This window comes from Heteronotia binoei, chromosome 8 (genome assembly GCF_032191835.1).
Source record: "Heteronotia binoei isolate CCM8104 ecotype False Entrance Well chromosome 8, APGP_CSIRO_Hbin_v1, whole genome shotgun sequence".
NCBI classification, from domain to species: Eukaryota; Metazoa; Chordata; class Lepidosauria; order Squamata; family Gekkonidae; genus Heteronotia; species Heteronotia binoei.
In genome coordinates, this window is record NC_083230.1 from 121052177 (window position 1) to 121070059 (window position 17883).

At 48.6% G+C, this 17883-nt stretch overlaps 1 protein-coding gene across 1 annotated transcript in view; it reads left to right on the forward strand.

Annotated features, from left to right (window-relative positions):
* Nucleotides 1-17883, forward strand: part of MKLN1 (muskelin 1) — a 266746-nt gene that overhangs the window by 135842 nt on the left and 113021 nt on the right. Inside the window, exon 9 of the mRNA XM_060244456.1 lies at nucleotides 10171-10236. Coding sequence (XP_060100439.1) covers nucleotides 10171-10236 — 66 coding nt within the window. The remainder of the gene's footprint in view (nucleotides 1-10170; nucleotides 10237-17883) is intronic.

Genomic DNA, 17883 nt, shown 5'->3' on the forward strand with positions numbered 1-17883 from the left:
CATTCCCCTCTTGAAGCTGTCCATGCTTGTAGCCACCACCACCTCCTGTGGCAGTGAATTCCACGTGTTAATCACCCTTTGGGTGAAGGGCTTCCTTTTACTCGTTCTAACCCAACTGCTCAGCAATTTCATTGAATGCCCACGAGTTTTTGTATTGTGAGAAAGGGAGAAAAGTACTTCTTTCTCTACCTTCTCTATCACATGCATGTACACCTCTATCAGTTGACGTTTGTACACCTCTATCAGTTGACGCAGTTGACGTTTTTCCAAACTAAAGAGCCCCAAGCGTTTTAACCTTTCTTCATAGGGAAAGTGTTCCAAACCTTTAATCATTCTTGTTGCTCTTTTCTGGACTTTTTCCAATGCTATATCTTTTTTGAGACGCGGTGACCAGAATTGTACTCAGTAGTCCAAATCAGGCTGCACCATTGATTTATACAGGGGCTTTATGATACTGGCAGATTTGTTTTTAATTCCCTTCATAATAATTCCCAGCATGGCGTTGGCCTTTTTTATTGCAAACGCACACTGTCTTGACATTTTCAGTGAGTTATCTACCACGACCCCAAGATCTCTCTCTTGGTCAGTCTCTGCCAGTTCACACCCCATCAACTTTTATTTGTAGCTGGGATTCTTGGCCCCAATGTGCATTACTTTGCACTTGGCCGCATTGAACCTCATCTGCCACATTGACGCCCACTCACCCAGCCTCAACAGACCCCTTTGGAGTGCCTCACAATACTCTCTGGTTCTCACCACCCTGAACAATTTAGTGTCATCTGCAAACTTGGCCACTTCACTGCTGGACTGGATGGACCATTGACCTGATCCAGCATGGCTTCCCTTATATTCTTACGTTGAACTTACAGAGCTGCCACACAGAACAGAACTTTGAACCACTTACCATAGTATTGTCTGCCTGGTTCATAACAGCTGTCTTTTTGAAAGAGTCAGCGTGACATAGTGAAAATATATATATATATATATACACATACATATGAAGCTGCCTTATACTGAATCAGACCCTCTGTCCATCAAAGTCAGTATTGTCTACTCAGACTGGCAGCAACTTTCCAGGGTCTCAAGCTGAGGTTTTTCATGCCTACTTGCCTGGACCCTTCTTAGTTGGAGATGCCGGGGACTGAACCTGGGACCTTCTGCTTACCAAGCAGATGCTCTACCACTGAGCCACCATCCTCCCCTGACTGGCAGCGGCTCTCCAGGGTCTCAAGCTGAGGTTTTTCACGCCTACTTGCCTGGACCCTTTTTAAGTTGGAGATGCCGGGGATTGAACCTGGGACCCTTCTGCTTACCAAGCAGATACTCTACCACTGAGCCACCATTCCTCCCCTGACTGGCAGTGGCTCTCCAGGGTCTTAAGCTGAGATTTTTCACACTTACTTGGCTGGACCCTTTTAGTTGGAGATGCCGGGGATTGAACCAGGGACCTTCTGCTTACCAAGCAGATGCTCTACCACTGAGCCACCGTCCCTCCCTAGTGGTTAAGAGTGTCAGACTCTAATCTGACACCGTCCCTCCCTAGTGGTTAAGAGTGTCAGACTCTAATCTGGAGAACCGTCCAAGGCATAGATGTCTTTCATAGCCTCCCTACCTGAGATTTTCTTTCTTATAAAAGAAAGTAGAGTTTGACCTTTGGACCTTCTGTTTGCAAGGCACCAGCTGTGCCACTGCGTTAACAGCTGCAATGACTTTCTTTTTAAAAGTGCCAGCATGGCATTGTGGTTAAGTGTGGCGGACTCTAATCTGGAGAACTGGGTTTGATTCCCCACTCCTCTTCCCCCTGAAACCTGCTGAGTGACCTCTTGCCAGTCACATATTTTCTCAGAACTCTCTCAGCTCCTCCTACCTCACAAGGTGCCTGTTGTGGGGAGAGGAAGAGAAGGTGATTGTAAGCCACTTTGAGACTCCCTAGGGTAGAGGGGGGAAAAAAGGGTAGTCCCCTGTGCAAGCACCAGTCGTTTTCGACTCTGGGGTGACGTTGCTTTCACAGCGTTTTCACGGCAGACTTTTTAAGGGGTGGTTTGCCATTGCCTTCCCCAGTCACCTGCGCAGAAAGCTGGGGACTCATTTTACCGACCTCGGAAGGATGGAAAGCTGAGTCAACCTCAAGCTGGCTACTTGAAAACCCAGCTTCCGCCGGGGATCAAACTCAGGTCGTGAGCAGAGCTTAGGACTGCAGTTCTGCAGTTTTAACACTCTGCGCCACGGGGCTCTTCGTAGGGTAGAGAAGACTGAGGTATAAAAACAAAAACCATTTCCCCACTAGCCTTTTGTTCTTCTTCTCCCTGGGGCTTCTGTCAGTTTTCACACTATCTGCCCCAGGGCTGCAACTAATTTTGCCTTTTTCACACGGCAAACAGAAAGTGGTTTTTAGAGGATCTCGTTTGCTGCGCGAAAGAGGCGGAGCGAATTGTGGCCTGGGGCAGCTTGTGCGAAATCCGACAAGCCCCGCTGAGAAGAGAGCAAGGTATGGCTAGTGGGAGATCGGTCCGACTCGTCTTCTTTTTGCGTAGATGTGCGGAGAGCCAGTTTGGTGTAGGGGTTAAGTGTGCGGACTCTTATCCGGGAGAACCGGGTTTGATTCCCCACTCCTCCACTTGCACCTGCTAGCATGGCCTTGGGTCAGCCAGAGCTCTGGCAGAGGTTGTCCTTGAAAAGGCAGCTGCTGTGAGAGCCCTCTCCAGCCCCACCCACCTCACAGGGTGTCTGTTGTGGGGGAGGAAGGTAAAGGAGATTGTGAGCCGCTCTGAGACTCTTCGGAGTGGAGAGCGGGATATAAATCCAATATCATCTTCTTCTTCTTCTGCTTAAGCTGGGCGTTTAAACATTTCCTGCTTGGTTTCTCCTTTCTGTTTGCTTTCTTGTTTTACACTTCCGCGTGGGTGAAGTACACCTTTTAAAGGTTGAAATAATTTCTCGGGAGTGCTGGGTTAGTGCACTTTTCAGTGTGGTGCCAAAGCTGTAAAAAAGCGCTCTTAAAGAATCGTGCTAAAGAGTCATGGTTTTGCAAAGGAATTTTTATCGGAACAGAAAGCAGTTTGGTGCAGACGATTGCCCCAGAGCGAATTAAGCGCAGGACAAGACGACGGATAGCGCTTTTAAAAATCAGATGACAACATAAGATTCTGTCACACTGACAGTATATCATAGAATCATAGAGTTGGAAGGTACCTCCGAGGTCATCTAGTCCAACCCTCTGCACAATTCAGGAAACCCACAAATACGTCCCCCCAAATTCACAGGATCCGCATCGCTGTCAGATGGCCATCTAGCCTCTGATTACAAACCTCCAAGGACGGAGAGCCCACCACCTCCCGAGGAAGCCTGTTCCACTGAGGAACCGCTCTAATGGTCAGGAAGTTCTTCCTAATGTTGAGCCGGAAACCCTTTTGATTTAATTTCAACCCATTGGTTCTGGTCCTACCTTCTGGGGCCACAGGAAACAATTCCACTCCATCCTCTAGATGACAGCTCTTCAAGTCCTTGAAGATGGTGATCCTATCACCTCTCAGCCACCTCCTCTCTTGGCTAAACATGCCCAGCTCCTTCAGCCTTTCTTCATAGAACTTGATCTCCATACCCCACCATCTTCGTCGCCCTCCTCTGAACCCGTTCCAGCTTGTCCATATCCTTCTTAAAATGTGGTGCCCAAAACTGAACACAATACTCCAGGTGAGGTCTTACCAGAGCAGAGTAAAGCGACGCCATCACTTTACATGATCTGGACAACAGACTTCTGCTGATACAGCCCAAAATTGCATTTGCCTTTTTTAGCCACCGCATCACACTGTTGACTCATCTTCAGCGTATGATCCACTAAGACCCCGAGATCCTTTTCGCACATACTACTGCTAAGAAAAGTCTCCCCCCATCCTATAACCATGCACCGGATTTGTTCTACCCAAATGCAGAACTTTACATTTATCCCTGTTAAAATGCATTTTATTGGTTTTAGCCCAGTTTTCCAGCCTGTCAAGGTTATCCCGTATCCTGTTTCTGCCTCCACAGTGCAATGCTATGCAGTTAGGCCAGTCTAAGCCCATTGATTCCAATTACTCTGCATAGGGTGATACTGTTAGTAAAGTATCAAAAGCATCTAAACATCAGGTGATCCCACTCAGAACATTACGTGAGACCAGAGTTCCCCGAGAGTACACCTTGTCTCCGAAGGAGATCAATACTCTTGTAACTGCGCTAGGCGTCAGTGGCCGAATCTTCTTTTTTGCTCTTGCAGCGTTTAATTTGGCTTTTTTGAAGGTAATGTTCAATTTCGCTCTTTTTTGATTGTTAACGTTGACTCTTCTTAAATGCCACGGGCACAGACGGTTTTACGAGGGGACTAGACAGACACATGGTGGAGAGTTCAGTGGCCAGCAACCTTTTATTCAAGGTATAAGGTTTTGTGTGCATGCGCGCTTGCCCAGAGACAGTGAGCATGCACGTGGAAGCTTATGCTGTGTGCAGTTCTGGTCACCGCACCTCAAAAAAGAAATTATAGCATTGGGAAAAGTGCAGAAAAGGGCAACTGGAATGATTCAAGGGTCATAACGCTCCTGTATAAATCGATGGTGTGGTCTCATTTGGAGTACTGTGTGCAGTTCTGGTCGCCGCACCTCAAAAAGGATATTATAGTATTGGAGAAAGTCCAGAAAAGGGCAACTAGAATGATTAAAGGGCTGGAACACTTTCCCTATGAAGAAAGGTTGAAACGCTTGGGGCTCTTTAGCTTGGAGAAACGTCGACTGCGGGGTGACATGATTGAGGTTTACAAGATAATGCATGGGATGGAGAAAGTAGAGAAAGAGGTACTTTTCTCCCTTTCTCATAATACAAGAACTCGTGGGCATTCGATGAAATTGCTGAGCAGACAGGTTAAAACCGATAAAAGGAAGTACTTCTTCACCCAAAGGGTGATTAACATGTGGAATTCACTGCCACAGGAGGTGGTGGTGGCCACAAGCATGGCCACCTTCAAGAGGGGTTTAGATAAAAATATGGAGCAGAGGTCCATCAGTGGCTATTAGCCACAGTGTGTGTATATATAACAATTTTTTGGCCACTGTGTGACACAGAGTGTTGTACTGGATGGGCCATTGGCCTGATCCAACATGGCTTCTCTTATGTTCTTAAGGGTTGGAACACTTCCCTTGTGAAGGAAGGTTAAAACGCTTGGGGCTCTTTAGCTTGGAGAAATGTTGACTGAGGGGTGACATGATAGAGGTCGACAAGATTATGCCTGGGATAGAGACGGTAGAGAAAATACTTTTCTCCCTTTCTCACAATACGAGAACTTGTGGACATTCAATGAAATTGCTGAGCAGTCGGGTTAGAACGGATAAAAGGAAGTCCTTCTTCACCCAAAGTGATTAACACGTGGAATTCACTGCCACAGGAGGTGGTGGCAGCTGCAAGCATAGACAGCTTCAAGAGGAGATTGGATAAGCATATGGAGCTGAGGTCCATCAGTGGCCATTAGCCACAGCGTATTATTGGCATTCTCTGTCTGGGGCCGTGATGCTCTGTATTCTTGACGCTTGGCTGGGCACAGTGAGAGGGCTTCTAGTGTCCTGGCCCCATTGATGAACCTCCGGGTGGCATCTGGGGTTTTTTGGCCACTGTGTGAGACAGAGTGTTGGACTGGATGGGCCACTGGCCTGATCCAACATGGCTTCTCTTATGTGACACAGAGTGTTGGACTGGATGGGCCATCGGCCTGATCCAACATGGCTTCTCTTATGTGACACAGAGTGTTGGACTGGATGGGCCATTGGCCTGATCCAACATGGCTTCTCTTATGTTCTTATGTGACACAGTGTGTTGGACTGGATGGTCCATTGGCCTGATCCAACATGGCTTCTCTTATGTGACACAGAGTGTTGGACCAGATGGGCCATTGGCCTGATCCAACATGGCTTCTCTTATGTTCTTATGTGACACAAAGTGTTGGACTGGATGGGCCATTGGCCTGATCCAACATGGCTTCTCTTATGTGACACAGAGTGTTGGACTGGATGGGCCACTGGCCTGATCCAACATGGCTTCTCTTATGTTCCTATGTGACACAGAGTGTTGGACTGGATGGGCCATTGGCCTGATCCAACATGGCTTCTCTTATGTGACACAGAGTGTTGGACTGGATGGGCCACTGGCCTGATCCAACATGGCTTCTCTTATGTTCTTATGTGACACAGAGTGTTGGACTGGAGGGCCCACTTGCCTGATCCAACATGACTTCTTATATGACACAGAGTGTTGGACTAGATAGGCCATTGGCCTGATCCAACATGGCTTCTTATGTGACACAGAGTGTTGGACTGGAGGGGCCATTGGCCTGATCCAACATGGCTTCTCTTGTTCTTATACCTTGAGTAAGACTTTGTTGGTCTTAAAGGTGCCAGTTGACTCAAACTTTGTTCTGCTTTAGCCCAGTACGGCTACCTGCCTGAATCTATCTACAGGGAGGAGAGGTCTCTCAGTGGCTTCTAGCCACGTTGACTAAAAGGAACCTCTGTGTTTAGAAGCCGTCAGCCTCTGAATTCCAGGACTGAGAAGCAACGTCAGGGGAAGGCCTTGGTCTCTGCCCTCTTTTTGGGCCTCCAGAGGAACTGGTTGGCCAGTCTGTAAGACGGGACGCTGGACTAGGCGGACCACTGATCTCATCCAGCAGGGCTCTTTTTATTTTCCTATGAAGGAATGAAGGAGGAGGGGTGATTTTGGACTAATGAGCATCTTTGCATTCTGTGGAGGATTATGGGTTAGTTGGAGCAAAACTGCATTGCAGTTGGTGACTATTTTCATTGTATACACGTCCCACCCTTCCCCCAGGGAATTTTGGAGTCCTTCCCGTGTTATTCTCACAGTATCTCACAGTGAAGCAGGCTGGAAGAAAAGCGTCTTTTCTGTAGTTCTCCAGTAAGGCAGGGGTGTCAAACATGTGGCCTGTGGGCCAGACAGGCCCCGCGAGAGCTTCTGTCAGGCCCGCGAGGAATTCTGCTTCCTTCTTCCGCTCTTCGGCTTCCTTCCGCGTCACAACTTGCTTTGCCAGGATTTTTTCACTTGCACAGGAACTATAGAGCAAACCCTCCATTTTCTCCATTGGCTGAGGCTCCTCTGTTGGGGAGGAAGGGGGGGGGATGGAGAGTTTGCTTTGATACCGACCACAATATTGCAAGAATGCCAATACTTTAAGCACGTTTTATTTTAAGGTTTTTTTGTTTGTGACCTTTATAAGTTTATACGTTACATTTTATGACACGCATGGCCCAGCCCAACAAGGTCTCATTTTAGGGGGAGGTGTTTGTGAGTTTCCTGCATTGTGCAGGGGGTTGGACTAGATGACCCTAGAGGTCCCTTCCAACTCTATGATTCTATGTCAGATCCGGCTCTCATAGCAAGTGAATTTGAAACCACTGCAGTAAGGTTTGTGGCTGAAAGGGGATTTGAACTCATTTCTCTCTGGAACAAGCCTCTGGTCACAATGCTTGAAGGGGACCTGGGTCATTTCTCTGGGTATTTCATGTCGGGGTAATCAGTCATCCAGTTGCACTCTGAATATTTTACGATCTCCGACTTTTGCATCTCAGTTAAGGGCTTTTGAAAAATAGCACATATGATTCGGTATAAGGAACCTTTGTATGTTCGTATGTTCATATAACATGCACACACAAGTCTTTATTGGCATATAAAGGTAAAGGCAGTCCCCTGAGCAAGCACCAGTCGTTTCCGACTCTGGGGTGACGTTGCTTTCACAACGTTTTCACGGCAGACTTTTTAAGGGGTGGTTTGCCCTTGCCTTCCCCAGTCATCTACACTTTCCCCCCAGCAAGCTGGGGACTCATTTGACCGACCTCGGAAGGATGGAAGACTGTCAACCTGGAGCCAGCTACCTGAACCCAGCTTCCGCTGGAATCGATCTCAGGTCGCGAGCAGAGGGCTCCGACTGCAGTACTGCAGCTTTACCACTCTGCGCCACAGAGCTCTTTGGCATATATCAGAGAGTTAATAAGAACAGTGAGCAGGTATAGAGATAACAAGGAAAAAGGTATGTCATTCATATACATCTGAACCAGAGGTGACCAAACTGCAGCTCAAGAGAGCCAGTTTGGTGTAGTGGTTAAGTGTGCTGACTCTTATCTGGGAGAATTGGGTTTGATTCCCCACTCCTCCACATGCAGCTGCTGGAATGGCCTTGGGTCAGCCGTAGCTCTTGCAGAGCTGTCCTTGAAAGGGCAGCTGCTGTGAGAGCTCTCTCAGCCCCACCCACCTCACAAGTTGTCTGTTGTGGAGGGAGGAAGATAAAGGAAATTGTAAACCTCTCTGAGTCTCTGGTTCAGAGAGAAGGGCAGGGTATAAATCTGCAATTCTTCTTCTCTTTCGCACATATTGTGTGGCTCTCAAAGCCCCCATCAGCCTCCTGACCGGCTTGGAGAAGGCATTTGTCTCTTGAAATCACTTCTCCAAACAGGGCCAGCCCTAAACTGTCTGGCATCCTAGGCTAATGTCTGGTGCCCCCTCTACACTGAATATCCCTGGGCCAAGGGATATCCCCAGCTGAATATCCCTGGGCCAAGGGAGGCCAGATTGAAGGCCACCCGGGATCGGGCCTTCTCTATTGCAGCTCCACTGCTGTGGAATCAACTCCCAGAGGAGGTACGGGCCCTACGATGCTTAGATCAATTCCGTAGGGCCTGTAAGACCCACCTCTTCAAAATAGCCTTTCAACTAACGACAAGCTAGGAAGTGCCGCTGAAAATGCTTTTAGTTACTGAATTCTATTGAAGATCTAATGTTTACAGCACCATATTGTTAATGTTAATTTTAATATAATCTGTAAATTGTTTTAACCATGATTTTATAAGTATGACTTGATGTATAATGTATTTTTATGCTGTGAGCCGCCCTGAGCCTGCCTTGGCGGGGAGGGCGGGATAGAAATATAAAGTTATTATTATTATTATATTACACTGATAACATCACCCAGTCACATGGGGAGGGCACCCAATTCTGCACCCCAGAGGGCCAGCGCCCTAGGCGATGGCCTAGTAGCAGGGCCTGCCTGCCTGCCTTATGAGCCCCGTGGCGCAGAGTGGTAAAGCTGCAGTACAGCAGTCGGAGCCCTCTGCTCACGACCTGCGTTTGATCCCGGCGGAAGCTGGTTCAGGTAGCCGGCTCCAGGTCAACTCAGACTTCCATCCTTCCGAGGTTGGTCAAAGGAGTCCCCAGCTTGCTGGGGGGAAAGTGTAGAGGACTGGGGAAGGCAAGGGCAAACCACCCTGTAAAAAGTCTGCCGTGAAAACGTTGTGAAAGCAACGTCATCCCAGAGTCAGAAACGCCTGGTGCTTGCACAGGGGACCTTTCCTTTCCTTTTAGTGTAAAGAGCCCCGTGGTGCAGAGTGCTAAAGCTGCAGTACTGCAGTCCTAAGCTCTGCTCATGACCTGAGTTCGATCACCGGTGGAAGCTGGGTTTTCTTGTAGCCGGCTCAAGGTTGACTCAGCCTTCCATCCTTCTGAGGTCAGTAAAGGGAGCGCCCAGCTTGCTGGGGGGTGGGGGTGGGAAGTGTAGAGGACTGGGGATGGCAAGGGCAAACCACCCTGTAAAAAGTCTGCCGTGAAAACGTTGTGAAAGCAACGTCACCCCAGAGTCGGAAACGACTGGTGCTTGCACAGGGGGACTACCTTTACCTTTTTTTTCTGCCTGCCTTCCTGCCTGTCTTGCAGCTCTCAAACATCTGATGTTCACGTTTTGTGGCTCTCAAACATCTGACGTTTATTCTGGGCTTATTCTGCTTAAAAAGAAGGCTCCATTTTCAGTCATTTCAGACGATGAATCATTCAGGCGACCGCGCCCCTTCACGGCATCCGAACAACCTGTCGCGTTGAGCAAAATGGGATCTAAAATATTACGGCGTATCAAACCTTAAGGCGTATAGTGGGGGACAGTCAACAAGGACACGAGGAACTGAGCCAATGTGTTTGAAATTGCGCGTGGAGAGTCTCGCTAAATGTGGAGTTTTATTATATCTGCCGCAAGTAACCTTAGATGGGATAGTGTTACATCAAGGAAGAGCAAACGCTCTACGTGATCGCAGGACGCCTGGAGAATAACATGTAATCAGGATTCTTCCTTTCTTTCTCCCCAACCCAAACCAGGTGACGGTGAGGACAGCAGGCCAGGAATGAGAGGCGGCCATCAGATGGTTATCGATGTCCAGACAGGTAAGCAGTCCGTTTTATGGGGGTTTCTCTTGTTTAAAGTGCCCCGTGATGCGGAGGGGTAAAGCTGCAGTACTGTGGTTGGAGCTCTCTGCTCACGACCTGAGTTCGATCCCAGCGGAAGCTGGGTTTTCAGGTAGCCGGCTCCAGGTCGACTCAGCCTCCCATCCTTCCGAGGTCGGTCAAATGGGTATCCAGCTTGCTGGGGGGAAAGCGTAGAGGACTGGGGAAGGTAATGGCAAACCACCCCGTAAAAAGTCTGCCGTGAAAACGTTGTGCAAGCAACGTCACCCCAGAGTTGGAAACCAATGGTGCTTGCACAGGGGACTACCTTCTCTTGTTAAAGACGATGTTCCTTGTTCGATGTTATCGAGCTGTACATTTCCGGGCTGTAATTGGTTTGTCCCATCATGGGGCCTGTCAGTGGCTGGCTGGAGCGGGAAGTCCGTCGCAGAGCTGGAGAAGGGGCTCGGAGGCTGCGCTCCCTCTCTTTTGCGGTTGGCGCAGTCCAGAAAGCACCACTGACGAATCTCAGGCTTATAAGAGCAAGCCTGGACCAGACGGGAGGGAGAAGAGAATCGTAATTGGCCTGTGGGGTGTCAGACGTCAGAACCAATGCACCAGGATTCTGAGCCGCCCCTCCTGTCTGTGGCTAGCTGTGCCTGTAGTTAGCTGCTGTCCCTCAAACCTCCCAGGAACCTCACAGGCGCTGTACGTCAGGGTGCGACTGACAATTTAGTCTTCCAGACCAGGTTGCTGTTGTCGGCTCTTTGCCTTTCCCGGGAACCTCACAGGGGCTCTTTGCCCCTCATGAGAACCTCACAGGGGCTCTTTGCCCCTCCCGGGAACCACGGGCTCCTGGGAACCTCACAGGGGCACTTTGCCCCTCCCGGGAACCTCACAGGGGCTCTTTGCCCCTCACGAGAACCTCACAGGGGCTCCCGGGAACCTCAAAGGGGCTCCTTGCCCCTCCCAAGAAACTCACCGGGGCTCTCAGGAACCTCACAGGGGCTCTTTGCCCCTCCCAGGAACCTCACAGGAGCTCCTTGCCCCTCCCGAGAACCTCACAGGGGCTCTCGGGAACCTCACAGGGGCTCTTTGTCCCTCCCGAGAACCTCACAGGGGCTCCCAGGAACCTCACAGGGGCTTTCGGGAACCTCACAGGAGCTCTTTGCTCCTCCTGGGAACCTCACAGGTGCTGTTTATCAGGGTGCGGCTGACAATTTAGCCTTCCAGACTAGGTTGCTGTTGTCGGCTCTTTGCCCCTCCCAGGAACCTCACAGGGGTGCCCGGGAACCTCACAGAGGCTCTTTGCCCCTCACGGGAACCTCACAGGGTTGAGAGTAAGCAGTGAAGTGGCCAAGTTTGCGGATGACACTAAATTGTTCAGGGTGGTGAGAACCAGAGAGGATTGTGAGGAACTCCAAAGGGATCTGTTGAGGCTGGGTGAGTGGGCGTCAACGTGGCAGATGAGGTTCAATGTGGCCAAGTGCAAAGTAATGCACATTGGGGCCAAGAATCCCAGCTACAAATACAAGTTGATGGGGTGTGAACTGGCAGAGACTGACCAAGAGAGAGATCTTGGGGTCGTGGTAGATAACTCACTGAAAACGTCAAGACAGTGTGCGATTGCAATAAAAAAGGCCAATGCCATGCTGGGTATTATTAGGAAGGGAATTGAAAACAAATCAGCCAGTATCATAATGCCCCTGTAGAAATCGATGGTGCCGTCTCATTTGGAATACTGTGTACAATTCTGGTCACCGCATCTCAAAAAGGATATTATAGCATTGGAGAAAGTGCAGAAATGGGTGACATGATAGAGGTTTACAAGATTATGCATGGGATGGAGAAGGCAGCGAAAGAAGTACTTTTCTCCCTTTCTCACAATACAAGAACTTGTGGGCATTCAATGAAATTGCTGAGCAGTCGGGATAGAATGGATAAAAGGAGGTACTGCTTCACCCAAAGGGTGATTAACATGTGGAATTCATTGCCACAGGAGGTGGCAACGGCTACAAGCATAGCCAGCTTCAAGAGGGGGTTAGATAAAAATATGGAGCAGAGGTCCATCAGTGGCTATTAGCCACAGTGTGTGTGTGTGTATGTGTATGTATATATATATATATATATCTGGATGGGCCATTGGCCTGATCCAACATGGCTTCTCTTATGTCTGAATTGTCTGAAACAGGGCTTTTTTTTTTTTTTTTTTTTTTTTTTTAAGCAGGAATGCACAGGAACGCTGTTCCGGCTGGCTTGGTGTCAAAGGGTGTGGCCTAATAGGCAAATGAGTTCCCTGTTGGGCTTTTTCTACAACAAAGCCCTGTGTGAAACAATGGGGCTGTCAGGGGGTGTGGCCTAACAGGCAAATGAGTTCCTGCTAGGCTTTTTTTTTTACGTAAAAGAAAGCCTTGGTCTGAATCAGTATAAGGCAGTTTCATGTGACTCACATCCAAATTCTCGTTCCTGGGGCCGCCTGTAGCTCCATGGCTTTGGGGTGGAGGCCCCTACCAGCACACCAGCGATCAAGCACGGGTGTTGTTTTTAATTTGCCGCGGTCGTTGAGTGCCACTCGGGGCGGGAAAGGCTCTCTGTCTTTCCTCCGAGGTATGCAGTCGCCGCAGCCAGAGCTGTGATGTCATCGAGCGGGGGGGGGGCGCTCGAGGGCCAAGAAAAATCCCTTTTGAGAGATTCTCCGCAGATTGCTTTTTGCTTCATATTGGGGGGGGAGGGCAGGAGGAAATCTTTCCACTGGGCAACGTTGACTAACAGTCTGGGATTATGTTCTGCTTTCCATTACCTCAGCCCTGATAAACATTGTGAGTTAATTTTACCCCGGTGCCAGCATTATTTATCGATTGGAGATTCCTATAAGAGCCAGTTTGGTGTAGTGGTTAAGTGAGCGGACTCTTATCTTGGAGAAACGGGTTTGGTTCTCCACTCCTCCACTTGCACCTGCTGGAATGGCCTTGGGTCAGCCAGAGCTCTGGCAGAGTTGTCCTTGAAAGGGCAGCTGCTGTGAGAGCCCTCTCAGCGCCCCCCCCCCCCACCTCACAGGGTGTCTGTTGTGGGGGGAGAAGACATAGGAGACTGCAAGCCGCTCTGAGTCTCTGATTCAGGGAGAAGGGCGGGGTATAAATCTGCAATTCTTATTCTTATTATCCTAGAGACTTTTGGTTATGATAAGAACATATGAAGAACCCTGCTGGATCAGCCCAGTGGTTTGTCTCATTCAACATCCCATCTCACACAGTGGCCAACCAGTTCCTCTGGAGGGCCAACAACAGGGCAGAGAGATTGAGGCCTTCATAAGAACATCAGAAGAGCCCTGCTGGATCAGATCAGTGAAGGTCCATCTAGGTCAGCATAATGTCTCACACAGTGGCCAGCCAGTTCCTCTGGATGGCAAAAAAGAGCAGAGAGGCCGAGACCTTCATAAGAACATCAGAGGAACCCTGCTGGATCAGCCTAGAGGTCCATCTAGTCCAGGGACGCCCAATGGTAGCTCTCCAGATGTTTTTTTGCCTACAATTTCTATCAGCCCCAGTCATTGGCCATGCTGGCTGGGGCTGATGGGAGTTGTAGGCAAAAAACATCTGGAGAGCTACTGTTGGCCACCCCTGATCTAGTCCAACATCCCATCTCACACAGTGGCCAACCAGTTCCTCTGGACAACCAACAAGTTCCTTTAGAGAGCCAACAACAGGGCAGAGAGGCCAAGGTATTCACAACTCCCATCAGCCCCAGTCCATTGGCCATGCTGGTTGGGGCTGATGGGAGTTGTAGGCAAAAAACATCTGGAGAGCTACTGTTGGCCACCCCTAATCTAGTCCAGCATCCTATCTCACACAGTGGCCATCCAGTTCCTCTGGAGGGCCAACAACGGGGCAGAGAGGCCGAGGTCTTCATAAGAGCATCAGAAGAGCCCTACTGGATCAGACCTGTGGTCCATCTAGTCCAGCATCCTGTCTCACACAGTGGCCAACCAGTTCCTCTGGTGAACATATGAAGCTGCCTTATACTGAATCAGACCTTTGGTCCATCAAAGTCAGTATTGTCTACTCAGACTGGTAGCGGCTCTCCAGGGTCTCAAGCTGAAGTTTTTCACGCCTATTTGCCTGGACCCTTCTTAGTTGGAGATGCCAGAGATTGAACCTGGGACCTTCTGCTTACCAGTGGTCCATCTAGTCCAGCATCCTAAAAACATCAAAAGAGCCCTGCTGGATCAGACCAGTGGTCCAGCATCCTAAGAACATCAGAAGAGCCCTGTTGGGTCAGACCAGTGGTACATGTTGTCCAGCATCCTAAGAACATCAGAAGAGCCCTTCTGGGTCAGACCAGAGGTCCATCTAGTCCAGCATCCTAAGTACATCAGAAGAGCCCTTCTGGGTCAGACCAGTGGTCCATCTAGTCCAGCATCCTAAGAACATCAGAAGAGCCCTGCTGGGTCAGACCAGTGGTCCATCTAGTGCAGCATCCTAAGAACATCAGAAGAGCCCTGCTGGATCAGACCAGTGGTCCATCTAGTCCAGCATCCTAAGAACATCAGAAGAGCCCTGCTGGATCAGACCAGTGGTCCATCTAGTGCAGCATCCTAAGAACATCAGAAGAGCCCTGCTGGATCAGACCAGTGGTCCATCTAGTCCAGCATCCTAAGAACATCAGAAGAGCCCTGCTGGGTCAGACCAGTGGTCCATCTTGTCCAGCACCCTGTCTCACTCAGTGGCCAACCAGTTCTTCTGGACGGCCAACAACAGGACCTAGAGGCTAAGACCTTCCCCTGATGCTGCCTCCTGGCTCTAGGATTCAGAGGATTTGTGCCTCTGAATGTGGAGGTTCCCCTCAGTCACAAGAGCTAGTAAGCACTGACAGACTTATCCTCCATGGATCTGTCTAATCCTCTTTAAAAGTTGTTTATTGCTACGGCCATCACGACAACCTCTGGCAACAAATTCCACATTTTAATCATTCTCTGTGTCAAGCAGTCTTTCCTTTGGTCTATCCTGAACCTACTGCTCATCAGCTTCATTGGATGCCCTTACGTTCTAGCATATGGGCAGAAGCGTCTCTTTCTCAACTCTCATGACCCCATGCATGATTTTATAAACCTCTATCATGCCCCCCCCCGTCTTATCATAACCAAAAGTCTCTAGGATAATAATAATTGTCTCTTTACTAAACGGAAAAGTCCCAGATTCATAGGCATAAGAAACAGGCATAAGAAACAGCCTGCATGGTTAACAAACAAAGTAATGGCAGCTGTAAAAGGTAAGAAGGACTCCTTTAAGCGGTGGAAAACCAGTCCAAGTGAGATTAGTAAAAGGGAACACAGGCTGTGGCAAATCAAATGCAAGACTGTGATCAAGCAGGCAAAAAAGGACTATGAGGAGCATATTGCAAAAAACATAAAGACAAACAATAAAAATTTCTTCCAATATATTATAAGTAGGAAACCAGCCAGGGAGGCAGTGGGGCCCTTGGATGACCATGGGGTAAAAGGATTACTGAAGGAGGATAGGGAAATGGCTGAGAAGCTGAATGAATTTTTTGCCTCCGTCTTCACTGTGGAAGATGAGAACTTTTTGCCCACCCCAGAACCACCAATTTTTTGGAAGGGGTGTTGAAAGACCTGGGTCAGATTGAGGTGACAAAAGAGGAGGTCCTACAACTGATAGACGAATTAAAAACCAATAAATCACCGGGTCCGGATGGCATACATCCGAGAGTTCTGAAAGAACTCAAAGTTGAACTTGTGGATCTTCTAACAAAAATCTGTAATCTTTCATTGAAATCTGCCTCCATTCCTGAGGACTGGAAGGTAGCAAATGTCACCCCCATCTTTAAAAAGGGTTCCAGAGGAGATCCGGGAAATCAATACCGGGAAAGTTGGTAGAAAGCATTATCAAGGACAGAATGTGTAGGTACATTGATGAACACGGGTTATTGAGGAAGATTCAGCATGGGTTCTGTAAGGGAAGATCTTGCCTCACTAACCTGTTACATTTCTTTGAGGGGGTGAACAAACATGTGGACAAAGGAGACCCAATAGACGTTGTTTACCTTGACTTCCAGAAAGCTTTTGATAAAGTTCCTCATCAAAGGCTCCTTAGAAAGCTCGAGAGTCATGGAGTAAAAGGACAGGTCCTCTTGTGGATCAAAAACTGGCTGAGTAATAGGAAGCAGAGAGTGAATATAAATGGGCAGTCTTCGCAGTAAGCAGTGGGGTGCCACGGTAAGCAGTGGGGTGCTGCAGGGCTCAGTACTGGGTCCATGCTCTTTAACTTGTTCATAAATGATTTAGAGTTGGGAGTGAGCAGTGAAGTGGCCAAGTTTGCGGATGACGCTAAATTGTTCAGGGTGGTGAGAACCAGAGAGGATTGTGAGGAACTCCAAAGGGATCTGTTGAGGCTGGGTGAGTGGGCATCAACGTGGCAGATGCGGTTCAATGTGGCCAAGTGCAAAGTAATGCACATTGGGGCCAAGAATCCCAGCTACAAATACAAGTTGATGGGGTGTGAACTGGCAGAGACTGACCAAGAGAGAGATCTTGGGGTCGTGGTAGATAACTCACTGAAAATGTCAAGACAGTGTGCGTTTGCAATAAAAAAGGCCAACGCCATGCTGGGAATTATTAGGAAGGGAATTGAAAACAAATCAGCCAGTATCATAATGCCCCTGTATAAATCGATGGTGCGGTCTCATTTGGAGTACTGTGTGCAGTTCTGGTCGCCGCACCTCAAAAAGGATATTATAGCATTGGAGAAAGTCCAGAAAAGGGCAACTAGAATGATTAAAGGGCTGGAACACTTTCCCTATGATGAAAGGTTGAAACGCTTAGGACTCTTTAGCTTGGAGAAACGTCGACTGCGGGGTGACATGATAGAGGTTTACAAGATAATGTATGGGATGGAGAAAGTAGAGAAAGAAGTCCTTTTTTCCCTTTCTCACAATACAAGAACTCGTGGGCATTCGATGAAATTGTTGAGCAGACAGGTTAAAACGGATAAAAGGAAGTCCTTCACCCAAAGGGTGATTAACATGTGGAATTCACTGCCACAGGAGATGGTGGTGGCCACAAGAATAGCCACCTTCAAGAGGGGTTTAGATAAAAATATGGAGCAGAGCTACATCAGTGGCTATTAGCCACACTGTGTGTGTGTGTGTGTGTATATAATTTTTTTTTGCCACTGTGTGACACAGAGTGTTGGACTGGATGGGTCATTGGCCTGAACTAACATGGCTTCTCTTATGTTCTTTTGTTTTTAGGGAAGGTGTACCCACCTCCTCACCATCTTGTTTGCCCCCCTTTGTACTTTTTCCAGCTCTGCAAATCCCAGAACCTTTGGACTCAGAGTGGTAGCTAAGCTCTGTTGCTTCCTTCAGTAACCTTTTATTAGTCAGTCAGGTATCACCTAAGAACATAAGAGAAGCCATGTTGGATCATGCCAATGGCCATCCAGTCCAACACTCTGTGTCACATAAGAACATAAGAGAAGCCATGTTGGATCAGGCCAATGGCCATCCAGTCCAACACTCTGTGTCACACAGTGGCCAAAAAAACCCAGGTGCCATCAGGAGGTTCACAAGTGGGGCTAGAAACTCTTCCCCCTCCCCCTCCCAAGCACCAAGAATATGGACCATCACTGC